The 27,981-nt window shown below is 39.0% G+C and overlaps 1 protein-coding gene across 8 annotated transcripts; it reads left to right on the forward strand.

Annotated features, from left to right (window-relative positions):
- The first annotated feature begins 522 nt into the window (after positions 1-522).
- On the forward strand, positions 523-27,907 carry LOC149020952 (Putative eukaryotic LigT). Of its 8 annotated transcripts, none has more exons than XM_089149190.1 (16): positions 523-651; positions 1,068-1,131; positions 1,322-1,469; positions 2,465-2,901; positions 6,357-6,504; positions 7,716-8,161; positions 16,376-16,413; positions 16,594-16,670; positions 17,063-17,130; positions 19,076-19,580; positions 19,873-19,985; positions 20,061-20,126; positions 20,354-20,444; positions 20,587-20,654; positions 27,167-27,204; positions 27,297-27,907. In XM_089149190.1, exons 1-16 carry the CDS (start codon positions 620-622, stop codon positions 27,484-27,486), a joined length of 2,529 nt encoding a protein of 842 aa, XP_089005316.1. In that variant the 5' UTR covers positions 523-619; the 3' UTR covers positions 27,487-27,907. The 8 variants fall into 8 exon arrangements, with proteins under 8 accessions (XP_089005316.1, XP_089005315.1, XP_089005323.1 ...); XM_089149189.1 differs by having other exon boundaries at positions 524-651; positions 18,986-19,580; XM_089149194.1 differs by having other exon boundaries at positions 591-651; positions 1,068-1,097; positions 18,986-19,580.
- The last annotated feature ends 74 nt before the right edge of the window (positions 27,908-27,981 follow it).

A 27,981-nucleotide genomic window follows, 5' to 3' on the forward strand; every position in this document is an offset into this window, starting at 1 on the left:
TATATACTTTGTTGGTATCTTATGTTCATATGGGCCAGCTTGCGCGCACCTTGATTACATCCTCAGGGAGATGCTTATTGTGCGCAAGGGTTGAACCCATAACCTCTCCACTTAAAAGTATGGATCTTACCACTCTACTAACCCTCCATTGACAACTATCTCTTATAATTATTTTAAGCATTTTAATTAAGAGATTGAAAGATGCAAATCATCGGCTCTTAATGAGTTAAGTGGCAAGGGACAATAGTACCAACAGATAAAATATTAGACTTGATAAGTAATTTCAAAATTACACAAGGAATAAGGTTGTAATTATCCATTTTTAATTTTTATATATTTTCATGGAACTCGAGCACAAGCCGAACCAATTAACGAGCATACTGGGTTACGCAGTAGCATTAAGTCGGCGATTATCGAGAATCCGGTCTGTTACTGTTAATCGATGATGTGCATTTATCGTTTTGCCCTTCTTTATCGAATTAGATTGAAACTTTATTTTTATGTGAAATTAAATTAATGACAACATTTTATTTTCCTCCTGACATAAAAGTACGGACACTTGCGGCACTGACGCAACCTGTTCTGTGAAATATCCTTTCGTCTGGAAGAAAAGACACAGATGATTAGTTGCGGTTGCAGGTCTTTCAGCAGGCAATGTTGACCTCTTCAGAATATTTTCTCTATTTATCTGTTAAATATTTTTATATTCATGGAATTTGGTTGCTAGCTTCTTTTTCCCTTTTTGGGTAATTTCAAGTCTCAACTAGGTTGGAAGTTGGAACTGGAAACACTGACGTTTTTTTCCGGATATTTCTGCCGTTCTCTACAGTAGTTTAGTTTCAATGTTATTTATATTTACAGATAAAGATAAAGATAAGATGGGAAAGGGTTTTGGAACAATTTGATCATCACTTCAAGTCCAGTTGCCAATACAAACTCATGTACCACCTGTAGTTTGATATTGTTTCTGATGGTTACTTCATTTTTTTTTCTCTAAGATTGGTAATAACGTTAGATTTCTTCGTTTTAGGTTTTAATGCCTCACATCCCATTATATTCCATTGCAGATTTGATCGTGTTTGGAAAACTGCAAATACGTATGTTCTGTCTAGGCCTTTAGGTTCATTTCAGGTTCTCAGCATGTTTCTCATTTATGTAACAAATTATAGTTCAGTGCGGATTGAGAAATTTCTGCTTACGACAGAGAAACTGTAGTTTAATGCTAAATATATTCAAGAACCTGATATTTTAATTTCATTCTACATCTCATTTTTGCTACTATTCTACACAACTTGATTTCTTTATTGGATATCTGTTACAGAAGTACAATTCCTTGTCTGGGTTGACTTATTATGGTGGGAAGATGGGTCGGTCAAATGCTAGAAGAAATGTTATGGACCCGCATAAGAAGGGGAAAGGAGTAACTGCTGTATGGAGGGCAATCTCTAGTCAACCGGTTCCTGATGAAGGTCTGTCACCAATTCCCAATTCAAATTCATCCATACAAAGGCTTGTTGGATTAAAGCATTTTTAGTGTTAAATCTTTTTGGGAGGCGTTTGGTAAGGACATTTGATTCCTTATCATGTGCTAACTAGACGCCCATACTATTTCTTCTCGCTTTAGTCCATCTATTTTTTCTAGCCACTGTTTGTATCTATTACTCCATCAATGCCTCCGCACCTGGTTTGTTTAAAAAATTTGGGTTCACTAATTGATAGGCTTCCTAAGTGTGTCTTTCTATCAAATAATGCCTTATGTTCAAAGCTGAAATCCATGCAATCAGATTTCCAGATCACCATAATGGATAATTGGTAAAACAAAAAAAATAAGTGTATGTTCAAGTGCTAGCACAGTAGCTTGCTTCTTTTCTCTGCTTTTTAAAAACTCAATTTAACTTGTCCAGAAGGAAAGACAACTTCGTCAAGCTATTCAGCTGATGTACCTATTAGATGCTAGGTTTCTAAGAAGCAATCCTTAAGTCAGAAAATAGTGTCACATGCCTCAGATTCTCACTGTTGTTGACAGAAAATTTTCAAAATGAAAACCCAGATTATGGGACAGGGTCTCATTGTGGAGAAAGTATTGAAGGATTAGTACACTTTCGTTTTCAGATGCCCTGAAGGATACAGGATTGATCATTCGTATCTAAAACAGAGAACAATTTATAGCATATTTTCTGAATCCCCCCCCCAAAAAAAAATAAAAAATAAAAAATCAACCAGAGATATTTTAATGTATTAATTTCCTTTGGTTTTTCCTGCCCATTTCAACTATTGCTGTGCATTTTTGTTATTTGTTTGTTTATGCTGTTGGTGGCTAAGCTCTCAATGATATGCATTACGTTCATTGTAATTAATATTGGTTTACCTTGCAAAAGATACTATTGTTGTAGATAGTACCAGGTCTACGATTATGTTCACCGCTACAAACAGGTTAGCTGATGTAAATTCTCATGATGCTCAGCAAAGGATGTAAATATAGAGACGGAAGCTCATCGTGTGGAAGTTGGTTATGATGAAAAGTCAGAAGTTGGAGTTCAAGTTCAACAACTGGATGGATGTGGTTCTGCTTCTGTGCCAGATGTTAAAAGATCAGAGACTGTAGATGAAACAATAAGTGAACTTGATAAGTCATCAACTCCTAGGTTGTATTATGATCAGGATGTCAACTTAGAGGAAGACAGAGCAACACCTTCTACAACTGTAAAGGTGGAGCATGTGGCTCCAGAGGCAGACAGTACAATGCTTTCTGCAAATGTTGAAGTAGAGTCCTTGCACCCAAGGCAGTTTAATCCTAATGTTGCAGAGCCTGGTGAAACTAGAAACAAGGAACAAGTCAAAGAGGAAAGTGCTCTCAAGTCAGATTTAGAAGAGAGCGAAAAACATATGGTTACAGTTGAGGTAACTTCATTACTTTCTGCAGAGTTTACATTTCATATCTCTTCCTGTTATGTGTTCCATGCACTAATGGCTGGCGAGCTTCTGTTGATTTCCAGGGGTAGTAGATGTAATCATGTAATTGTGTGATACTTTAGTATCTGGATGGTTATTTTTGACCCAACACTTTTTGGTAAAGGATTTATTTTGTAAGAGTTCCATTGTTTGCCTATCTGAAAAGGCATACTGTTTTCATTGGAGTGCAAAATTTGTTTTATTGCATTTTTCATTTATTTACTGCTAATGATATTTACATGGTTTGAGAGCTCGATCTCGGTGGCCATCTTGTTGGGCCAGAAAACCGAAATCTCGTTGAGATGGCGCATTTTTCCTAGTCAACTCGGTGGCCCATCTTGTTGGGTTTTGAGGCTCAGCTTGGGCTGGAAATTGGTATTTCCCCTATTTTAGGCCTTCTAAACGTTGTGGTAGCCTTAGATTTGTGAGAAAATGAGTGTAGATGTTAAATCCATTTCGACCCTAATTTGGAACCAATACACTGAAGAAGCGGAGATTTAACTTATAAAACATAAAGTACACGACCATAGGTCAATATAAATGAATTCATTAAGGTTTGAACTCAACCAGTACATTAAACACATTCACAGGGCAACATCGGTCTAGTTATTAGTTGCAACACGTGAGTACAACAGTAAGTTGTTCAACAAATATTTAATTTACATCCAAATAAGTAGTGTAAAACATAGTTTTTCAAAAAAATAAAGTCTGCTATGAACTCTCACCTATCTTCAGGATTTGCCTGAAAACCACTTGAAACTCTGCTGAAGATGCTTTAAACAAGTTGTTGGTACAGTTTAGGAGGTGTTCCAAGCCAAGACTCTAGCAAAAATTCCAGTAAAAACCACAAGTCCACCAAGATAACTCGATCTTGATCTGGATATAATACTTTTTCTAATGTAAGACCGAAATCTCAGTTGAATTGAGATCTCATGAGATATACAATTCTTGGTGTTTCATGCAGCATCTCATCCTAGATTCTTGAAAAACTGAGATATCTTGAGAGTGCTCGAACCATGGATATTTGAAGAATACCTTGATGATGTAAAGGGCCTGGAGGAGTAATAGTATTATATTGATCCTTATGTGAAGGTTCCTAAACCTTGAAGAATGGTTTGCATCTTAAGGTAGAAGCTGAACAAGGGAAACAAGATTGTCTAGATACGATGGACAAAATCCCATCCATTTATTTTTTCAAGATCAAGACTTGGATCATCTCCTTCTTTTTGCCATTGAATTTCCCAATCAAATTCGTCATGAAGCAGTTTAGTAGGTATGGTGATGGCTTTCAATTGGTTTATCAGGCTATAGTTTGTCAGGGGGTTTTGTTGTTGAAGACCACATTGGAAGTCGTATTGTGGTCAATATTTTGAGTATCTTCTCTTTTTGGAATAACTAAAGGTATGAGAAAGCAAGAGTTGAGATCTTGACTATGTTAGATGTGTTAAAAGTGAGGATTCTAAAGTACTAGTAAGGGGCTGAGGACGTTAAGAAGAGATGAGAATGCTGTTTCTGCTGCCTATTAAATGAAGACATTTTTAGTATACTCATTATGTTCAACACCATGATTGTAATGTGGCCTCCTGTCTTCTTAACTAGCAATGTTTGGTCTGCATTACTCTGTTTATAATCAATAGACAGCATGGCTTTATGAAGGCGTCCAAACCATGCTTTGGGAGACTGCTTCAAACCATACAAAAACTCTTCTTAACTTACAAACTTCCCATTGGTTTCTTTGGATGCAAATCTATGAAGGATATTTAGATACACTTCCTTTTCAAGTTATCCACAGAGAAATGCATCCTTGACATCTAGTTGCTGAAAGATCCATCCTAGGTTGATGATTGCACATGAGAGGATCAGTCGAATAGTACTCATTTTTGCCACACGTGAAAGTTTTCCTGATAGTCGGTCCCATATATCTGAGTAAGTCCATTAGCAATCAACCTTGTTTCATATTTGTCAATTGTTCCATCTGTTTTATGCTTGACTGCAAAAATCCACTTACAATCCGTGGTTTTCGGAGAAAAATGTACGAAGTCCTATGTCATAAGGCTCTTCATCCATTTTCTTTTGTCACCTTAAAGCTCCATAAGATGTTAGAAACCCTGGGGTTTAGGGGGGGGGGGGTGGGACAACAAAGAGACAAACGCTTAAAAGGAGGCAGAAAGAGAAGCTTACGGAACCACGTTAGAAATGGGATGATGAGTGCAAATTCTACGGGGTTTATAATCGACAATTGGTAACTAAAGGCTAGGATGACTAGGAGGAGACAATCTCTAGATAGAGTGGGATATTTTGAAGGACTTGAATTTTGTTAATGTTGGTTGGTTAGGTGCAATGGTGGCTTCTTACTTCAAATGTGGACAAAAACCTTAAAAGGAGTAACAATGGTTGGCCCATTCTGGACCACAGGCTGCGTCTGTTTCTGTCCTGTCGTACCCTTTTCAAATTGCTTCCTCTGATCATTAGCCAACCCTGTGCTTGTTTTTACCCTCTTCAAGTATGAGTGGAGTATCTTCCGCCTTAGGTATATCCAGAGGAACAATTAAGGGAACTCCTTCACTTGGAGAAGACTCCCCTTGAAGCAGTGCTGTCAGATTCATGAACAACTACATCCATTGGTGTAAACAATTTCTTGAAGGGGATGATAGTACTTCTATCCCTTTGAATGACTAAATAGCAAAGGAAATCACTGAGTCCTTTAGGACCAAATTTGGCGTGCATGGGGTGATTTTGAGCAAATAGCACATGACCAAGCACGCTAGGTGGCACAAGAAAGGAGTAGCCCATGAGTACCTTAAGAGGTCAGTGGGATGACAACATATGGGACAGCATCCAACTCAAAACATAGGCTACCATGGGAACTGCATCATTCCAATATTGGGAAGGAACTATTTCTAACCTACCTAAGCTAATTGCTGTCTTCCAAGAGATGGGGATTCTTGCATTCAGCCATTCCTTTTTACTTAGGGGTCACAGCTAGTCAAATGAAAAATCCTCTGTTTGAGCAAATATAATTGAAAAGCATCAACATAGCCTTCGCCATTATTAGTGTGAAGAATCTCGATTTTTGTGTCAATTTGAGTCTGAACCATCTTATGGAATAATTAAAAAGAAGGGAACATCGCTTTCCTGTAGTAAAAGCTAAATCCATGTGTTGGAAAATTGCAAATACATATGTTCTGTCTAGACCTTTGGACTCCTTTCAGGTTCTCAGTATGTTCCTCATTTATGTTTCAAATTGTAGTGCAATGCGGATTGAGAGATTTTTGTTTATGGCAGAGAAACTGTAGTTTAATACTAAATATATTCTTGAACCCGATATTTCTTTTTTTCATTCTAAATCTCTAGTTTGCTACTATTGTATACAATGTGATTCACTTATTTGATATCTGTGACAGAGGTGCAATTCCTTTTCTGGGTTGACTTATCATGGTAGGAATATGGGTCAGTCAAATGCTAGAAGAAATGTTACGGACCCGCATAAGAAGGGAAAAGGAGTGACTGCTGTATGGAGGGCAGTCTCTAGTCAACAGATCCCTGTTGAAGGTCTGTCACCCACTCCCTATTAAAATTCATCCATACAAAGGTTTGTTGGATTAAAGAATTTTTAGTGTTAAATCTTTTTGGTAGGCGTTTGGTAAGAACATTGGATTCCTGATCATGTGTTAAACTAGATGCCCATACTATTTCTTCTCGCTTGGTCCATCTATTTTTTCTAGCCACTGTCTGTCTGTATCAATTATTGTATCAATGTCTCAGCACCTGGTTTGTTTAGGAAATTTGGGTTCACTCATAGTTAGGCTTCCTAAATGTGTCTGTCCATGATATCAAATAATGCCTGATCTACAATTTTTGGAAGATGCTAGTAATCTTTTTCTGCAGCTGAAATCCACCCAGATTCACCATAATGGATAATTAGTAAAATATTAAATGAATGTGTGTTCAAGTGCTAGCAAATTGGCTTGCATCTTTAATTTAAAAAGCTCAATTTCCTTGTCCAGAAGGAAAGTCAACTTCGTCAAGCTATGAAGCTGATGTACCTATTAGATGCTAGGTTGCCAAGAAGCAATATGTACCTATTAGATGCTAGGTTAGTAGGTTGCCAAGAAGCAATCTTTAGGTCAGTAATTAATGTCACATGCCTCAGATTCTCAGTGTTGCTAACAGAAAATTTTCAAACTGAGAACCCAGCTTATGGTAGGGTCTCCATTGTGGAGAAAGTATTGAAAGATTAGTGACTTACGTCTTCAGATGCCCTGGAGGATACAGAATTGATTCATTTGTACCTGAAACAGAAGAATCTATAGCATATTTTCTGAAACCCCCCCGCCCCATCAACCTTTGCCATGTTCATGTCAATTAATTTCCTTTGTTCTTTCCTGCCCATTTCAACTATTGCTGTGCATTTTTGTTATTTGTTTATCCTATTGGTGGCTAAGATTTTGCCTCAATGTGGCAATAACTTGCTACCAATTGTAGCCATTGTATGCAGACTTCCCCTTAATAGTATCTTAATTAATTGAGGTTTTGAAAGTAATTGTGAGACTTAGCTTTGTCCAGATCTCAATGGCAACCTTAGAGCAAAAGAGAATAATCATGAAACCTGGCAATTGGTTGGCATATGATTTTAAATATTCATCTATGTTCATTGAATTAATATTGGTTTACCTTGCAAAAATTATACTGTTGTTGTAGATAGTACCAGGTCTACGATTATGTTCACTGCCTCAAACAGGTTAGCTGATGTAAATTCTCAGGATGCTCAGCAAAAGATGTAAATATTGATACGGGAGCTCATCATGTGAAAGTTGGTTATGATGAAAAGTCGGAAGTGGGAGTTCAAGTTCAAAAACTGGATGGATGCGGTTTTACTTCTGAGCCAGATGTTAAAAGATCAAAGACTGTAGATGAAACAATAAGTGAACTTGATAAGTCATCAACTCCTAGGTTGTATCATGATCAGGATGTCAACTTAGAGGAAGGCAGAGGAACACCTTCTACAACTGTAAAGGTGGAGCATGCGGCTCCGGAGGAAGACCGTACATTGCTTTCTACAAATGTTGAAGTAGAGTCCTTGTACCCAAGGCAGTTCAATCCTAATGATGCAAAGGCTGGTGAGACTACAAACAAAGAACAAGTCAAAGAGGAAAGAGCCCTCAAGTCAGATTTAGACGAGAGTGAAAAACATTCGGTTACAGTTGAGGTAAGTTCATTATTTTCTGCACAGTTCACATTTTGTATCTCTTCCTGTTATGTGTTCTGTGCGCTAATGGCCAGTGAGCTTCTGATGATTTCTTATATGGTACTTTAATATTTGCATGGTTATTCCTGACCCAACCACAATAAATCCGATTCCATTGTTTGCCTGACTGAAAAGGCATAATGTAGTCATTAGGCTGCAAGTTCTGTTTTAGAACTTGCATTTTTTATTTATTTGCTGCTAATGATATTTACATGGTTTGAGAACTCGATCTTGATGGCCATCTTGGTTGCCAAAAAACTGAAATCTCATCGAGATGGTGCATTTTTCTCCAAATGAACTTGAGCCAACTCGGTCGCCCATCCCACCTATCAACCACCACCTAACACCCACCTATCAACCACCACCTAACTCTTGACAAAAGGAAAACTCCTTTTGACAATGAGTTCCTTATTTTAAACTATAGTCCATTTTATTGACTTTCTCAAGAACTAGACTTGGACTTAGATCTAGCCCGTGAAGATTGTGACGTGTGGGCTGACTTTATCCCACCAAAATAGTCCTAGCCCATGAAAGCCATGAGCTGATTTGGGTCATGCCATTGTGACCCATTGGGCTTGTTTGTTCTAGCGTATGTCTTCAGCCCTGCATCAAAGAGTCCAGTTTAGACGTCAGATGACGCAATGTGAGTAACTCGCCAAAGAAAGTAAGGAACTTGTAGTAGCACCATCAGATTTTAAATAATGGGAAACTACACTGTTGAGTCGACCTTGCCCACAACTGCTAGAATTTGGAGGACACCCATATAACTTCCAGCATTTGTCTTTGTATGGCGTTCTTCCCCACAATAATCACATTTAATAAGTGCTTTATCAGGAGCGGTGTGATTAGTAGTGCTACGAGGAGGATCCCAATGAGGATGACCTCCACGAGATGGGGTGCCTGAGCCAGAGTAATGGGATGATTGTTCAAATGTCACAGGATGGAGCATGGCAGTGTTTCGACTGTTTCAGATTGTACTGTCACTGTTGTGGCATAAGCTTGGTTAAGAGATGGAAAAGCGTCAGGACATGATCCTTAATCTGATTGAACTCAACATTTGTGCTGGCAAGAAAATGGTAGACCCAAAGCCTATCGTCCCATATTCTGAATGCAATGGCATCCGTATTACGACTAGCAGCAGAGAAACTCCTGTGAAAATCTATTGTCACATTTTGCACAAAGAGTATTGCTGGGACAAGGACATCTCCTCCTGTTTGGTTGCATGAATTTTCTTCCTTAATTCATAGCTTTCTGCATCATTACCAACTTGGGTGTTAAGTCTCATTAATAGTTTTCGAGATCTTACCAGCAGTATCCGGGAGAAGATATCGTCATACAATTGGAGGATCCATAGAATTCATGAGATAAAGGCATTACAAGGCTATTGTCAATGTCCTATTTAAGCCTGGGAAGGTCTAGCCACATTAGGCTTGACAGGTTGCCCAGTAAGGTAGAAAGAGCATGAGAACCAATAGCAAGAGTAGACGAATGAGACCATATCAGGTAAACTCATCTAATTTGATCAAGCTAATAGGGAAGAAGGGAAAGTTACACTGAAAGACTCCTTCATGTCCAGTGGTCTTGTGAATGAGGTTGACATGTCGGACGTTGTTGCTGATCAAAGATGACAGTGAGAACTGATAATGAGATGGCTTGGGGTACAAGTGCAATATGCCCTTAGGGCAACATTACATCTTTGATGAGCCTGCTTGTATTCTTGTTGGCCCCACGTTGCTTGTGCTCAGGCCACATGTTCAGGCAACAATCTTTTGCCAATAGTTGAATCTTGAGTTAAAAATGTGAAATTGAGAGCCAGTCACTTTTAGTGTGTTAGAGTTAGCTCATTGTCATGCAGCCATGACCAAATACGGCTGCAGCTTCAAGGATCTCTAGGGCTAGACTAGAATTCCAGGCCCAAAACTAGGTTTTGGTTAGGTTATACTGGGCGTTCTTTCCCAGTTGGTTCCTAATAATTGTGTTCTAATTCCCTGGTTGGGGTTTGGTTTATTTGATGGGATATTGATGGTTAAAGATTTTAGGTGTCAAGGATACTAAGCCCATACTATGGGAGATAAATAAATTCCTTCAGATGGGATACACTTGAGATGGGATGAAGACTTAGGGGCAAAGAATAAAACTTGAAAGGGAATTTTGGATGGGTGGTTTGGGAGACATTAGGTTTCTTGATTTTGGAGGGAAAATAGGGTTACCATAACAAGGATGGGCAGATCTAGGGTTTGGTTGATCTGTTAGGGCTGAAATTGGGTTCATACTTCATAGGTCACTAGGGTTGAGGGGATGATGTTCCTAAAGCTTGGGATAAATCTAATGGTTAGATTGGCATAGACCTGACTTTGAATTTTGGGTTTCTACAGAAGTCCAAAAATTCAAGAAAAAAATAGGAGAGTTGTGGAAGGGTAGGGGGATTGATGAGGGCTTCCAATAGTATCTGGTTAAGACCTTGAACGAATCCTGGATGAAACTGGAATGTTGCTGTTGGTGGTGGTCAGAGTCTGTCTCTTACAGCCACTGTCAAGGATCTAAGCTGGATTTCACGTAGAACCTTTCCTAAGGGATGATTATTTGATTGACAGAATCAGACCTGCTACTACCTGAACCTCAACATAATTGACCGATTTAACACTAAAACACGCACATAGTGCTCGAATGGGAGGCTTTTTTACCTAATGATCCCCCCCCCCCCCCCCCCCCCCCCGGGTTTTCTTCTTCCCTTTTTCCCCCCTTTTTTGGCTTGTAGTAGAATGGCTTATTGATCCATGATCTCAAGCCCTTTATTTATAATTAAGTGGAAAGTAGAATATTACAAGGAATAGAATTCTATATGAATACAAACTCTAACTTAACTCCTATACAAACTCTTATTAGACTCCTAATAGAATCCAACACTCCCCCTCAAGTTGAGGCATAGATATTACTCATGCCTAACTTGCCTACAATAGGAGGAAATCTCTTTCTTTCAATCCCTTAGTGAACATCTGCTTTGGTCTTCGGATCTTACAAAAGGCATGCGGATAAGCCCTTGTTCCAACTTTCCTTTGACAAAACCTGTCAATTTCAATGTGCTTAGTTCGTCATGTTGCTGGATTATTAGCAATACTATGCGCCTTGTTGTCACATTAACATCATGGGGTTTGGAACTTGGACTCCAATATCTTGCGCAAGCCTTTCAACCATAGTAGCTCACAAACTCCACGAACCATAGCCCTATTTCAGCTTCATCTAGATAAGCTACCACATTCTGTTTCTTACTTCTCCAAGTAACTAGATTACCTCCAATAAAGGTCAGAACCTGAAATTGACTTCCGTCTGGAGATCCAGCCCGGTCCGCATCGGTGTATGCTTCTACTTTTAGATTATCGGTGGGTGACAAAGTATTCCTTTTCCGGAGTTCCCTTCAAATCCGTAGTATTCTCGATCACCTTCATATGAGCTAAATATGGGTCATGCATGAATTGACTCACTATACCTCGATAAGCATGTCTGCCCTGGTGTGGCAAGTAGATAGCTTCCCTACCAGCCTTTGGTATCTTCCTTTGTCCACCGGTTCTCCCTCTTTTCTTTAAGTTTAGCTCCAGCTTCAATAGGGGGTATCAACTACTTTACACCCCAACATTCCCACTTCTGATAATAGATCTAGGACATACTTTCTTTGGGATAGGAATATACCTTTATTTGATCGAGCCACCTCAATCCCTAAGAAATACTGTAACTTCCCTAGATCTTTAATTTCAAACTCTTTGCCAAGATAGTCCTTCAACTTTTGAATTTCTTCACCATCATTCCCTCGTGATGACAATATCGTCTACATAGACAATGAGAAGTGTGATGTTAGTACTTGACTTCTTGACAAATAGTGTATGATCAGCATTGCTTTGCTTGTACCCAATAGAAGTCATTGCCTTCTGAAGGCGTCCAAACCAGCATCTAGGAGACTGTTTTAACCCATATATTGACCTCTTCAACCGACAGACTTTCCCCTGCAGTTTGTCATCGGAAAAACCATGTGGGATTTCCATATAGACCTCTTCTCGCTAACTCCCCATGTAAGAAGGCATTCTTTACGTCTAGTTGGTGCAAGTTCCAGTGTTTGTTCACAGCTACAGACAACAGAACTCTGACAGTATTTAGTTTCGCAACTGGGGCAAAGGTCTCCTGATAATCAATCCCATAGGTCTGGGTAAACCCCTTTGCAACTAGTCTAGCTTTCAACTTGTTGACTGATCCATCCATATTTTGTTTAACCACAAATACCCATTTGCAGCCCACTGGTTTTTTTTCTGGAGGAAGTGTAACCAGCTCCCAAGTGTCATTTTTCTTCATTGCCTCGCATTTCCTCTACCATAGCTTCCTTCCATCTCTTATCAAGCATAGGCTTCCCGCCAACTTTTAGGAACAGATACAGATGACGAGAGGATATAAAAGCACGGTAGGAGTCGACAAAGAGTTATAAGAAACATATTTAGCTATGGGATGTTGAGTACAAGATCCGACCCTTTTCTAACAAGCAATAGGAAGATCGAAGAAGATACCTCGGAGAATCCGATTCGGAGCAGAGACCGGTGGTAACGTATCCCCTTTCTCCACCTCGCTTAGCCGGTTGTATTTCTTCCTCCGATAAGTCCGCACCCCTTTATTTTGGTCAATCTGGTTTTGAAAGACCCCAACAGGGTGTCTCAAGGAGTGGTCTCCCCTTGGCTAGGTTCTTCACATGGTTCGAAATTGAAGGGGAGGATTGGAGTCCTCGTATACCGGCCGAAGTCTCCCCCGGTCGAAACTCTTCCGGGACTCTTAAGTTGTGTTGGTGTGTGAAAGGAAGATCTAGAGTTGGAAAGAACACCTCTCCTCTAGGACTCTCCCCCCGGAGAGGTGTATAGTAAGGGCAAAACTCATGAAAAAGTACATCCATGGATACAATGGTTTTCTTGGAGGGAGGATGATAACATTTGTACCCTTTCCGAGTAGCAGAATACCCCAAAATATGCCGTAGGCCCGGGAGCCAACTTACTCGTGGGCGTGATTCCGCATAACACACGCATCCAAAACCTTTGGGGAAATAACAAAAGAAGAGGCTCCTTGAAGAATCTCATTAGGACATTTAAAACCAAGTATCCTACGGGCATCCTATTCATAAGGTAAGAAGCGGAGAATAGCATCACTCCGATCGGTCGTCATTCATAGCAATCATAATCGCTATCTCAAGAGATGCCATTCTTCCTTTCGCCACCCCATTTGGGCGCCGTATCAACGCAACTAGTCCGTGTATTATGCCGAGTCGAGAGATATCTTTGAAATTCACCATCAATATACTCGTGCCATTGTCCTCCGAAGGATCTTCACGGGCATTGACCGGTTTTAATCATATTATGAAAATCACGAAAACATCGGAAACTTCATTTTTTGTTTTAAAAGATAAATCCATGTAGAACGAGGTGACAATCAATAAAAGTAACAAAGTACCTATGGCCGATGATGACACACGTCGGCGGGACCCCACACATCAAGATGAATTAACATAAAAGGAATATTTTTTCTATTATGAAGAGAAGGTAAATAAGTAGAACAGTCGCTTCGCAAAATGCGGCTTCACAAAAAATCATCCTCATTACAGAAGAAACTAAATCGAAATATTTTCTTAAGAGTTCCTAGAGGGGGTGACCTAGCCTACGGTGCCACCGATGAAGGTCCGATATTACCGAATGGACCCGATTAGAAGATGTAGTCGAGCGGTAGATCCTTCAATCGGCTCGAGCAAATAAAGTCCATTGTCTAGTTTACCACGTCCAATCTCCTTCCCCGTACGCATCCCGAAAGACACAATAAGATGGGAAAAATGTCACTTTACAATTTAAGTCATGTGTAAGACTCATGATAGAGAGCAGTTAGTAGAGAAAGAGGGAACATGTAAACTTTAGACAAAGACGGATGGAGATGTTGAATGGTCCCTTTTCCAGATGGAAGAATAGAGCCATCGATTCAACTTTATCCTTTCCGAGTTAGAATATTGTAAGAAAAAGAGGATAAACCCGTCATATGATTTGTGGCTCCGGTATCAATAATCCAAGGAGTAGAAACCAAGAAACTTGGAAGCTTGTAAGTTTTACCCAAGTACAAGGTAGGAGTTGGTTTGATTAGTGAGAGCGTGGTAGAGGCTTCCCGGAGATTCTCGCGCAGAGTTAACTCCTCCCGTGGAGACCAACATCCGCGAGGGTGTCTGACTGCTCGAGATACGGCTTTCATTTTCCTTTTTTTGTGCTCTTTTTTTCCAAAATCCCTTCCCATGGAGTTTCCAACAATTTTCCTTAGTATGATAGGGTTTGTCGTGCTCACACTTGACAATCTCCTTAGCCGATCGTTTAGTCCCGTAAGCTATTTCTCCAAAATAGAGTATGAGCATGGCTAATCCGACTTTCCTCCCCAACAAGAGCATAAGACTATTCTAGTGTAGGAAAGGGAGAACGGCTTAAGACTTGTACTCTCCGATCGTACTCCCGTTCAACCCGCCGGTCATATACTCATCTTATCAATGTGCTTCTTATAAGTCGCCACATCATCTGGATTAGTGGGGTGATAATCCCCATAATGATCCAACTCTTGCCAAAGAGATCGCACTCGATAATAGTGCCCTCGTTCCTTTTGGGTAGTCTCTGGCTTCTTTCGAGCTCATAAACCCGTGCATCATTTCCCACCGTCCATATGTTTCGGTGCCTTCCGTTTGGGCAGCGATCAGTAATAGATATCCACGGGCAATATTTGGAATCATGGAATTCAAGAGAAATGACATAATAAGAGAGTCATTCGAGATCCATTTTTCCCGGAACGCCCGTGGTGGGTTTGATGTGGTGCCCGAATGTATCCAACAAGTCCTCTTCCAAGAATAGTTGTGCGTCGTGACCAAATCAAATATTTGTCCCATCAAATCTTACCGAAAGAGGATGAAAATTTGGGTATGTTCGTCCGTGGGGCGGTCCTCGTGTTGCCTGTTGAAATTGTCTCGCTTCTTCCACCTTGTGACTAACGCGCCAATGCAATAGCCAAACAATGATATGATCAAATCCCCTTTCCCTCTTCTTCTTTTTTTTTTTTTTTTTGAACCAAAGAAAATTCGGTCCGTCTAATAAACCGAGACAAAAAACGAAATATGGTTCGGTCTAGTCTTTTTGGACAATGCCAAGAATTGAACCAAACAATGAACTAAAACCAAATCGAGTTGAACCCAAAAACCAACCAAATAACAATCGTATCTTCTTCCCCACCGAAATCAGTTTATGTTCCGTTGGGAAGATGATGCGCGCCGTGTGGCGTGGCGTGGTGGCTTCTCTTCTTCTTCCTTTTCTTCTGGCCTGCCCCTGTGTTCGTTTCCTATCGCGAGCGCCGGTTGTGGCCGCTTCTTTTTCTATCGCGGCGCCGTTGTGGTTCTTCTTCTCTCTTCTTTCCCTTTTTCTTCCCGGTCTTCAGGTGGACTGAGTAGTGCGCGGTGCGTGCTGGGTTTGAAAGGGAAATTTCTGCCCGTGGTTGCGTTTGTTGTTGGCCAGAAAACTGCGGGGTTTTGGAGAAAAATCTGCTGTGGGTTTATGGTTTGAGACACGATGAGAACATACTAATCGACTTAGGCTCTGCCTGTTGGCGTTGTAGTGTGGCTTATTGATCCTGTCTCGCCCTTTATTTATATTGTGGAAGTAGAATATTACAAGGAATAGATTCTATATGAATACACTCTAACTTACCCTAACCAACCCCTTTTAAACCCCTAATAGAATCCAACAATTACTGCTAGAACTCAGCAGCTACTAGGTCTCATAGTTTGACCTGTACAATCACTGATTTAAAACTCCTAATTAAACAGAAGATTCTAATAAAAGAAAATTACTTGCCAAATGTACCCCTTACATAGCAGAACTTACGATTCTGTCCTGATCTATCTAGCAGACTCAAAAGGAGCAATTGAAATTGAATCAAACAATTAAAACTGAAAATAAAGCAATTGGGCAGCAACTCTAGGTGGCTCCCTTGGCCTTCCAGTTGGTCTTGGACTGGAGATGCTGCTCACATTCTGTAGTTATGTCCAAATTGCAGACAGAACCTGTTTTGTTCTACTCCATGCATTATGTGTGCTAATCTCTATCCTTGCCTTATTTGTGAATATAACTTGTGCAGGTTGCTCCTGCTTTATTACGTTTCATCAAAGGGAAAGGGTAAGCTTTCATCCTGAATATCCCCACAATTTGAGACAATTCTATTTGAAGTGAAATATTCTGTTTTGGTACTTCAAGACCCACCCCTGCCCGCCCCCTTTCTCTTCTTCTTCTAAGCTAAGTGGCACTTTTAAATTTTTTGGCACTACCAAATTTTCATAAATGTCCTGACTTGACCAGGGGAGCCACACAAAAACAAATTGAGGAAGAAATGGGAGTAAAAATCATACTCCCTTCATCTAAGGAGGATTTCATTGGTAAGCGCACATGTGGATAATATGTATGTTGCTTTGCTGCTCCAATGAACTTGTATTTAGAAACTACAACTTATTGCTGCTTCAATACTGCATAAGAACGGATACCAAGACTGCATTTTGAACCCGTACTATTGATTATCCTAGTCAGAGTAGTTGTTTGTGTTGGTTGCTTTTGCTTTTCTTTGGATGCTAGTTGGACCTTTACTTTATCTCTTAATGAAAGTTTTTAGAAATAACACCACCAAGAAGGTCCACTTGAGCAGCATGGTCTTTATTGGGTTGGAAAAGAATATATTGTTTAATATGTTGACAACTTCCTGTCCATTTAATTACTTTCCATTTGAAATTTTAAATGATCCAGTGCTTGACTTTCACATGGTTTCTTGCTGCAGTCATTGAAGGAATTTCCCTTGAAAATGTTACTAAAGCTTCAGAAAAAATACAAGATATACTTCTGCAGGTCATTTCTATCCATGCTGTGTTTTTCAACCCCCACCTCTGATCCTGGCTTTGGATAAAATAGTTCTAAGGAGATGATTATAAAGTTGTGCATATTAGACCCATAATCACAATTTTTGCCAAAAAAATAGTTCCTCATGCATACCCATAATTATATTTTCCCTCTCTGTCTGTTTCTTACTTCTCTCTCCTAATGGTATCAGCATGATTTCGTGAGCAGTTATTGCTTTCCCCAACAGGTTTTTTTCCCAATGGTTTTATTCCAAGAACTCTTCTCCAATAACAGTATGCTGACAGCTCTTTCTTTCCTTTCCCTTTATATGTGTGATTTTCTTTTCCCTGGATGAATGAACAAAACAAGGGTTAAATGGTCCCAAGATGGCAAGAAAATTAATCTTGAGGTTACTTGATGAGGTTAAGCATAACTGAAAATTTTGAGAATGGAAAAATACACTATTGATTCTTATTACTTGGTTTCAGTGGGGCTTGAACCTGCGAAAAAGGAGAGGGTTTGTTTCCCATGTAATCTCTTGCTGTGAGAGAGTTGCAGTCTTCGATGAATGAATCCTCATTGAGTTTTTGAGGTCCCCCTAGTGGTGAGTTAGTCCCTCATTTGGGTGAGTGATTCTCCAGGAGATCTCAGAGTTTAGTGGTCCTTCTGGCCCTTGTTATCTTTTATGGTTCACCAGAGCAATGCTTCACATTCCTCAGGTTCATAATCATTTAGTAGCGGTCAAGACTCGGATGGCAATAGATGAATCTGATGTTAGACTAAAAGCAAGCACTGGTCGTACCCATACCCTGTAGGACTGCTGTTACACATCTAATAGTGCAGTTGCCTTTATGAGCCATTTTTTCTGTATCTGTGTATCTTTTATGAAGCTCCAACGTGGTAAACTACCATACCCCTCCCCACCTTTCGGGTCTGTTGATCGAGAAGACGCTTAATAAGAGGTTAGCTTAAAGCCTTAAATAAATCGGGTTGTGAAGGCGGCTACGGAACCATTCAGATGGATAGGGGGGGTTACGCCCATGTATTATTAATTTCAGGTTCCCGATTCATGCCACTGGGACTATCTTTCCGATTGAAACTGAAAAGTGGAAAAGATAAAGTTTGTCCCGTGAACAACATGTGCAGTTGGCATGAACGATATGGCAGCACTGAGGGTGTTATTCTTCAAAGAGAAAATGATGAATGTGGTGTATTTTCATGAACTTCTCCCATTAGTTCCTCTTTTATAGGTTACTCAAGTTCATGCTAAGTAGCTGATACTAATCTTCCAATCTATTAATTTCTATGGGTCAAGTCCTACTTGTAGACAGTGTATCCTATTAACATTTGAAACAATATTTCTGTAAAATGGGTTGTTGAACTAAATTTAGAGCCTGATACAAGTACATGCTCTTTTTCTTCCTTCTTGTTGTGCATAAAATTTGTTGTGGTAGCAACAAAGAATTTCATCACTTGCAGGACAATTCTGTCACTAACAAGACTAGTTAAGTGCTTGAATTTCCTGGATCCTTTGGGAAAGCTTTGAAAATAAATATAAGTTATTCTGTATATGCAACTATAGTTGCCAAGGGGAAAAAATTCCACAGCTGTTTTACAAAACATGTTCGTTTGAAAATAGTCTTGATTACACTGAATGCTGAATGTATGTTAAAGAAGATGTTATTCACGGTCACATGTATTGCACTATCCTTAATTAGACGTTTTATACTTTTGAGGTTGTTTGTACAACCATTTTTACTCCTGTGTACTGGTTGGTAATTTTAGAAGTTTGACTGCAATGTTTTCCTCACCTTTTTTTTTGAGGGAGCCTAAATTTTTTCTGTCTGCATGTGTGAAAATACAGGCAATTAAGAGCCGTCTTGAATATTCTCACTTCGTTTCACTCCCGTTGGCTATTCATTCTGAACTGGTAGATAAGCTTATAAATTTTCAGAACTCTGTCCTGGGAAATAGCAGTACTAAGCAAGATGAGGATCTGGAGAGTCATTCAAGTGGAGATACTTCAGAAGACGGAGAAGACAAGGATGATCAGTTAAATTCAGGAAGCGATGTTGCTGTCGATACTAAAGTTGAAGATGACGGCGAACATGTTGAAGTGAAGATAAACGCAGGAAGTGATGTTGCTGTTGATACTAAAGTTGAAGATGATAGTGAACATGTTGAAGTGAAGATAAATGCAGGAACTAATGTCACTGTTGATACTAAACCTGAAGATGATAGTGAACACGTGGAAATGGAGATAAATGCAGGAAGTGATGTTGCTGTTGCTACTAAAGTTGAAGATGATAGTGAACAGGTTGAAATGGAGATAAGTGCAGGAAGTGATGTTGCTGTCGATACTAAAGTTGAAGATGATAGTGAACATGTTGAAGTGAAGATAAATAAAATACCTATTGTTAGTTATCTGCCTAAAGCATCAAAATCTTCTACCTCATCTGGTAAACTTATTAGTCTTAATCATCTAAAACTATATTTTTAATGCTTATCTCTTATTTAGTCATTTGTTAGTGTCTATATCTGTTTCTGACTATTTAGCACCAATTTTAGGATGTTAACTGCTTACATATTCTGGGGGTAGAGTGTCTTTTGTAGTTTTGCATTGTTCATACATCTGTTACTTTGTGTTATGAGGGGCTTGTTTTCTTTCCCATTTCGAAGTTTGCATTGCAGTCATTTCATTGTCCCTTTTTATTATGGTTTAGTTACCAAAGAAACATTGCTGCCTGACAGATTCAGGAATTGACAAATCCATATTTATTAAACCAAAAACATTTCACCTCACTGTACTAATGCTGAAATTGTGGAACGAGGAGCGCGTGGCTGCAGCTACTGAGGTTTTGCAGGTAAAGATATGATTTTGAAAATAGATTAATCAAATGAACCACCAAATAATACAACATACTGTATTTCCTCTGCAGAGAGTCTCTCCTAAGGTCGTGGATGCCTTGAATGGTCAACCAATTTCTGTGAGGCTTAAAGGACTGGTAAGATCCTTCACTGTGCTAGTTTGTTTCATGTACATAAAGGTTTGATTCACTGTATCTAGACCATTTCCAGAATTTTATTATCACGCTATAGAGGGGTGGGGTGGGGGGGGGGGAGAGGTGTTGAGATAGAGAGTTGGTTATTATGTATGTAGTTTTGTACATCTGTATTTGCTGTTGCTGACCATATCTAAGCTAGAATGCTTTTGGTTTTTCCGATCAAGTAGGAGTGTATGAGGGGTTCACCTGCAAAGGCTCGAGTTTTGTATGCTCCGGTTGAAGAACTTGGAGGTGAAGGCCGCCTCCTTCGTGCTTGTCGTATCCAAATAATTCTCAAAGCATATCTTGTTATTCTTCATTATTCACTTAGATTGCATGGACTTAGTTTGAAAACTTAGCTATTATCTAGTTTTGTTTATAAATATTACTCTATATCTTTGGATTTCTTGAACTTTCTTAGAAGTCATTATTGATGCCTATGTTGAAGCTGGCCTTGTTCTTGAGAAGGACGCACAACAAAAGTTAAAGGTATAATGTTACAACCTCCTCCTTATATTCTTTAATTTTCTGTATGATTAGCTTTAAGGTTGCTTTGATGGTGATGGAACTTTCTGCTTGGTCCCAAATGCATAGTATTTGCATCTTCTTCTTGTTGCCACAGCCAAATTGCAACTGCTGCATTTGTGGCCTGGACATCCTATGTTGCTAAGAGATAGCAGCACTGATACTCATCACCGTAGGTAGAGATGGCAACTGGAGGGGCTTAGGGGTTATTTCATTATTACAGCAGATGAACTTAGCAAGTAATTGCTAAACCCTAACTTATCCATCTTTAGAGGCATGCATGGAGCAAAGAATATTACAAGGTAACTGGGGTAGGCACCAATGGAGTGAGGTGGGGTGCGGCAGGTGCATGGATTTCTCAAATACCATACCTAACCTGAAGCTGGTAATAATCATGCAACATCCAGACAGTGTGCAACATGTTGGTGCCTGTCTAACATTTCCAATTTCTCATTTCTAATGTGGCTTGTAGGCAAAAAGATACTGTTTGCCACTCTCTCGTGGACATTGTTTCCTTTACTGGTGCTGTCATTCATGAATTTCTGTGTTGTGTTGGGAAAATTGATGATCCTTATTATATTTTTACTAGGTTATTGTATGAAATAATTGTTCTAAAATATTCAGTAGTTAATATCAAGGGATAATTACTGTTGCCCCCCTATACTATACCTTATGTACTAGTTTATGCCCTATACATTTTGAGATTACTAATCCAACCTTAGACTTGCTTGTTATTACTGATGGCCCTATGCCATTAAGATCCGTTAGTTAAATGACATGACATCTTTGATTTATTCAAAAAGATCCTAAAATAACCCTGAAATATTATATTACTTATTTACACTTTATATTAAATTACATTACTGTCCTTAGTAATTGGGGGAAAAAATTTAACCCTAAACCTAAAGTGCTAAACAGTCTTCTTCTCTTATTGAAATAAAAAAAGAAAAGGGAAACAAAAAAAACTTGTCTTCTTCTCTGACCTCGCCAGGAATTAGAAAAAAAAAGAATGCCTTTCTTTTTCTTGTAAGAGAGCATTTTATCTCATCATCATTTTCTTTTTATTTTTTATTTTTTTGGTGGGGGGTTGGGGGGGGGGGGTGAACCTAGTTATCTCATTAGGATCCGACTGATGTGACCATGAGTTTGACCCTTGGCTGAAACCCTAGGTGGGGACCCCTAGATGGCTCCAAGAAGCCTCCATAGGCTGGCCGAACCCCTTAGTAAGGGGTGTTTAGGGCATTTTCAGCCCCCTTCTATTGCTGAAATTAATTCCAGCTTTATTACTAGAGTTCCATTTAGGTTAGTACTTCCTAATTTGAGTTGTGTTTGAATTGGTTAAGTTGTGGATAAGGTAAGATCCCTTTACAAGAAGGGCTTTTATCTTTTAGGAGTTTGCTTGTAATCATAATTTGTCTTATTAGTGGCATAGTTGTTAAGGCGTTGCCTAAGCGTCTGGGTGCCTTCGGAGCGCCTCAAATCGGCATTGCCTTATTTTCAAGCAATAAGGCGACTGCGTTAGGGTATGAAGCATCGCCTTAGGTGCCTCGGACACCTTATACCCCAAGACGTCCGCGTTTTTTTTTTTTTTCTTTTTAAATCACATGAAAGATGCCAAATCGAAGGCATATATTGAATTACTTATTAGATTCCGATTGTAAAGTATCTATTGTTTGAACCTATATGCATATTTATAATGACGCTACATTTGATCAAATGTTAAAATAATAATTAAAAAAAACAAACAAAATCGAAAGAGAATAAGTTCTTGACTCGAGTCTCACACTCTCACTCTCACTCTAATCCCTAATCTCTTTCTCTCTTCCTCTCTTCTTCTCTTCCATTCCCACGACGACACTCCGGCAAGCAGCGGCCAGCGACAGGCGGCTTCTTCTCTTCCTTTCTTCCTGCGACTTTTTATTTAGGACCTACTATGTGTGGTTTGTAGTATGTTGGATGACTTGAGGTAGGCTAATATTAATTTTTTTAATTATGTAATATATGATAGATTTATAATGAATTAAGTAAATGTGATGTACACTAAAAATTTCACTTAAAATGCCTCAAAAGCGCCTTGGAGGGTGCCTCATCGACTCATCGCCTCAACTAGCCTAAATCGCTTCGCATCGCCTCGTCGCCGTGACAACTATGATTAGTAGTTTATAGTTGAGTGTCCTAGGAGTTCTTTTTAAAGTGAACTTCTTTAGATAGAGTCTTTAAGTTATTAGATCTTTTATTTTCAGCATATGTCTAGAGATGCTTAGATTCTATTTCAAGGGTTGAGATTATGTCATGGGATCCTAGTCTATTACAGAATCCTACATAGTGTTTTGAGTCTTTTAGTAGGCTATAAATAGCTTATTGTTTCTTTGTAATGGCTTAAGTCTGATTATTGAATAAAAGTTGAGTTTGAGTTAAGGATCATGATTCCTTGTTGAGGGGCCCATGGAGTAAGAATTTTGTTCAAGGATCAGCAATCTTCAAAGCATTCAAGGCCATCTTCTTCAAGTCCAGCAAGCAAACAAGTAAGTACAGAAGCCCCATCCCCTTCCCCTTAGGCCTGTAAAAGGACCGGATTTGGCTCGGATATACCAGTATCCGAATCCGAATCCAACTAGCAAATCCGCTATCTGAATCCGGCAAAAATTTAGAGAAGCCATCTGAATTCGAATCCGAAACTTTATCGGATATCCGATAATAATCCGATCCGATAAAATATCCGATTATTGATTGATAATTGTCACTTTTTTACATTTTTTATTATAAATTTCTAATTTCCGATTACCGAATACCGCTATCCGAATCCGATTAGCATCTATTTTTAAAGAAAAAATGTTAAATACTTTACTCTATTCGGATAAAAATTTATCCGGATATTATCCGATCCGATAAGCAATTATCCGCATCCGAATCCGGTTGCTTAGTGGACGAATACGGATATTTTCCGGTAAGAAAATTTTCGGATACGGATACTCTTAAACGAATACGAATGCGAATTCGGAGGCGGATTTCGGCTATCCATTTACAAGTCTACTTCCCCTGCCTCCTCTCTTACCCACAACCTTCCCCCACCCCTTCTCTTCCTTGCGCAGCCCTAGGAGACCCACTCAACCCGATTGCAGGCCCTCCCCCTCCACTTTCCCTTCATTCCCAGCAAGCCCAGCCCCTCCTCTCACCCTCCCACCCCTTCTCCCTGCTGCCACACCTGGGCAGCAGCATTCCCAGATCCCCACGAGACTGACCCCCCCCCCCCCCCCAAACAAAAAAAGAAAAAAAAAAAGAAAAGAAGAAAAACTGCCATTCGATGACCCTGTTAGAGCCCTCCCTCACCCTGCTCCCTGCCATAGGATCCCTCCTCGCCCCCTCCCAACCCTCTCCGACTCTCTCTCTGTCTCTCTTTCTTGCAGCAACAGAAAAACAGAAAAATTCAGAAAAAAAAAAAAGAAAAGAAAAGAAAGGAAAGAATCAAGTTGCCCAAGAATTTCAGATTCTTGTGAACTGTTTCCTCTCCAAAGTTTTCCCCAATTTTCCCCTTTCAAACCAATACCCATGTGGATCCAAAAAAATAATTAGCTTCTTTTCTACCAATTCTAGGATTCTGGGCAGATCCTTAATTCTAGGGAATCTTTTCACATTCCATAAAGAAAAAATTAAAAGGAAAAAAAAAACCCATGAAATGAACTAAATTGAAGTACAGGGAGAATACAATGTTACTCAATGAAGAACACAATTTTGCATTAAAAGATCTTACAGCTTTTGCATCCAAATCTTAATCCAAGCTTCAAGTGCAGCTCTACTTTTAATGCCTAACTACAATTCACAGCAAAAAGATAGTATCTTTTACCCTTTCTCTTAAAAATAATAAAATTAACAAAATCCTATACATTTTCTCCAAAATAGTAAACTAAACTAAAAGGAAATATGAAAGAGAAGAAGGACAGTGATTTAAAAGAAAGAGAATGTGAGAGAGAGAGGCTAATTGGAGAAAGAAGGTTTCTTCTAAAAGGAGCCAAGCCTTGGATTTATATAAGAAAAAAAGAGAGGTGTACATGATTCCCATAGGGAGTAAAATAGAGAAATTGATATAGATTTGAGGTTATTAAACATAGGTGATTGGAGGGCAAGAATCTATGTAGCCGACCCCATTTAGTTGGGACCAGGCTTGTTGTTGTTGTTGTTGTTGTACGGTGAGAAAAAGAAGAAGATAGAATTGGAAGAGGAATGACAACAAAAAAGGTACAAAAGAAGAAAGGAATTAGTTGACATGGAACTCGTAAAGGTAAAGGTGGGAGATGTGAGAGAGAAAAATGGAATTAGAAGGAAAAAATAGTAAAACAACTTTATTCTAATTTGGCCAAAAATGGCTTTTCAGCCGTGTCTTTTCACCCTGAATTTAGATTGACTTGCTTGAAGGATTAAAGTTGTGTTATTTTAGATTGCGGATGACATAAGACCAATAGCCAATATGTTTTGTGAAACTCTCAATTTGTCGATGATGCTGTTGATTGTGGTTGGTTCAAGTGATCCATAGGCGGTTTGATCTCCAAATGTTGTCAAAATGCTCAATCTCATCCAACTTAGCATTGTTTTCGCCAGTTACCCTCTAACCTGTGTTTGTGTGAAAACCAATATTATGTAGCCCCATTTCTCCAAAATAATGAACAAATATCAATAAATAAATGACTTATAAATATATAAATTGTAGTATAATCATATTCCATCCAACAACTTCTTTGTCCTACACAAGCCTGATGACTGCTAATCTCCAAACCTTTCAACATCCACCAATTTTTTCTATGGATCTTTGTTCAACTTTGATCTTCTTTATATCATACCAATCATGGTTAAAACCCATCTAACTCCTTCTCACCCTCCTGTCTAGTTGCTTGCATACAGACAATACTAATAGCTTTCCTTTTCATAAGATCTATTAACTCTAAACTCTTGCCCATAAGGATTAGTTGTTCTCAGCTACTAGTCTAACTCTACTCATACAAACAGACTTCTTTGCCAACAGTTGTCTATAGATGAGAACCCTTGCCTATGTGGCACTGCTTAAATGGACTGATTAATTGTTTTGTAGTGTTGTTCCATGCACTATCTTCTCATTAGCTACCTGTAGATACTTTGGTTTGCAACTCCTTGGCATGTATCACATATCAAGCATCTGGCTGTTTTCTTGAGGCTGGGCAATTGGTTGTTTCATTGCAAATTGCCTTGCACCAGTCGGACCTTAAGATGCTATTTATAAGTAATCGAAGCCCCCGTTCTTCGAATCCAATAGAAAGATTCCGAGATGGGGAAAAAAGGTCAAACTTCCTAGTTCAAGAAAGAAAAAAAAGTGGATTTTAGTTGGTAGATGAAAATGCAATTTTCTTACGATGGAAATTTTCTCAATAAGATTATTTTTTTAATCTGTCTCAATATGGTTAAACAATGATAAGAGCTGAAAACAAGAAGCTACTTCGCGTGGACGGAAATTGTATGATTTGTATCCTCCCTTGCCGAATGATTGCACTGCTGCCTTGAAAGAGGAGAATGAAGAGTGTGCAATAAAATATTCATGTGTTTTGATATTTAAAAAGATATCGTCATTTAGAGCAATATTGACATGAAAAAAATGTTTATTTGACCACTCAAATTTCTTAGAGATAACATATTTATATGCTATATTGTTACAATAGTGTAATAAGCATAATTGTTTATTTGTGCTTTTATGATTCTGGCATTAGGATGATTCTTTAATTCTTACATAGCATAAAGGTGGAACTAAATAACCCAAAAGACTTTGTTTGTCATGGCTATGGCCATCCTATTGCCAAGGTGGCCATTGCCATGGCGCCGTGGTTGCCTCAACACCTTGATAACTATGGTAACGTGTAAGTTCTGAAAAGTGTTTTCTTTATACGGAAGCATGAGGTGCATGAGGAAACTTCTTTCTTTTTTCTTGTTTTTTCTTTTGAGGCCAGTGGCACTTGTGTTGATACTGCAGAATGCTCAAAAGAATAGAATGTTGAGTGTCTCAACATTTACACATTGAATAACAGTGCATATTGTACGTATGGTTTACCTATATTTAAAATGTAGGTGGATCAGACATGGTTGACTGGGTGGGGATGGAAAGCATTGTTCTGTTGTTGTATGTTCTGGTGGCTGTTATTTGATTACTTCTGTTGGGTGCCTCATGAAACTCCCAGTGGCTTCAACAGACAACAATGCATTATTCATCCCCACATCTGTGGATCGCTTACATCCTGAACCAGTGCCCTCAACTTGCAGGGTGGAATATTTTGTCACTCTCAAAGTGTAACTTGTGTAACTTTAGTTTCAAACGCTTTTAGTGATTGCCATGTTATGAGATAATGGATCATTGCTGGATGATTTGTTCGTGTTTATCTCGTTAGTATTCTTTACTGGTTTCCGTCAGTTAAGCATCTCCATTTATAAATAACATGTGTTGTTCCCTTGAATGGCAGTTGCATGCCACAGTGATGAATGCAAGACATAGGAAAAGGTATTCATGCAATGTTAACATTTTCTTTTTTAATAGTTATGATTGGTCCCCCTTGAATGTTTTCTAAGAATATTAAAATTTTAAATGTCCAGGAAGAGGGAGAAGAGGACAAAAAGGTTCGACTCATTTGATGCGCGGGGCATCATCAAACAACATGGTTCTGAGGAATGGGGGGAGTATCTTATCAGGGAAGCACATCTGTCCCAGAGGTTTGCGTTTGATGACACTGGATATTATCACTGCTGTGCTAAAATTCCTTTCCCTGAGAACATGCATACATAATGATTTCCTCCCTAAGAAAGAATCTTGAGGTTCTGTTTTTTTATTAGTTTAGTTTTTAGTAGGGTTGAGCTATCTAGTGGATTCTTTTAATAAGCATTATATTTTTTTGTCAACAACTAAAGAATGTTACTAGTTAATTTTGTTATTTATCTTAATAAGTGGCTGTCGGTTAAAATTAAGCCTCTAATATAGCTGGCTGGAAGTGGGGATTCTACTCCATTATTACAAGGTGACAGTGGGGGTCTCCAGAAAGAATTAGCAGGAAATACTTCACTGGTCTTCTTTCAAATACAGAGTTACGACCCAAAATATGGAAGGTATGTAATGTACATGTTTTCTTCTCTGCTGAGAAAATATTCTAGATGTTGGGCTGTTGGTGTCTTTTGAATGAAAAAGGTATCTGTCAGCCACTTTTATTTAACAAAGGGCAAAAAAAAAATAATAATAATAATAATAATAATAAGAATAAGAATAATCCCAAACTGCCTTTCCTTT

Source organism: Hakea prostrata, chromosome 3 (genome assembly GCF_041222555.1).
Source record: "Hakea prostrata isolate BN-2017 chromosome 3, UWA_Hpros_2, whole genome shotgun sequence".
Classification (NCBI taxonomy): domain Eukaryota; kingdom Viridiplantae; phylum Streptophyta; class Magnoliopsida; order Proteales; family Proteaceae; genus Hakea; species Hakea prostrata.

Coding starts and splice junctions, on each gene's coding strand:
- LOC149020952 (XM_089149189.1), top strand. CDS start 620: ATGATTAGTTGCGGTTGCAGGTCTTTCAGCAG. Junction 1,132..1,321: donor GGCCTTTAGGTTCATTTCAG/GTTCTCAGCATG, acceptor TATCTGTTACAG/AAGTACAATTCCTTGTCTGG. Junction 2,902..6,356: donor AACATATGGTTACAGTTGAG/GTAACTTCATTA, acceptor TATCTGTGACAG/AGGTGCAATTCCTTTTCTGG.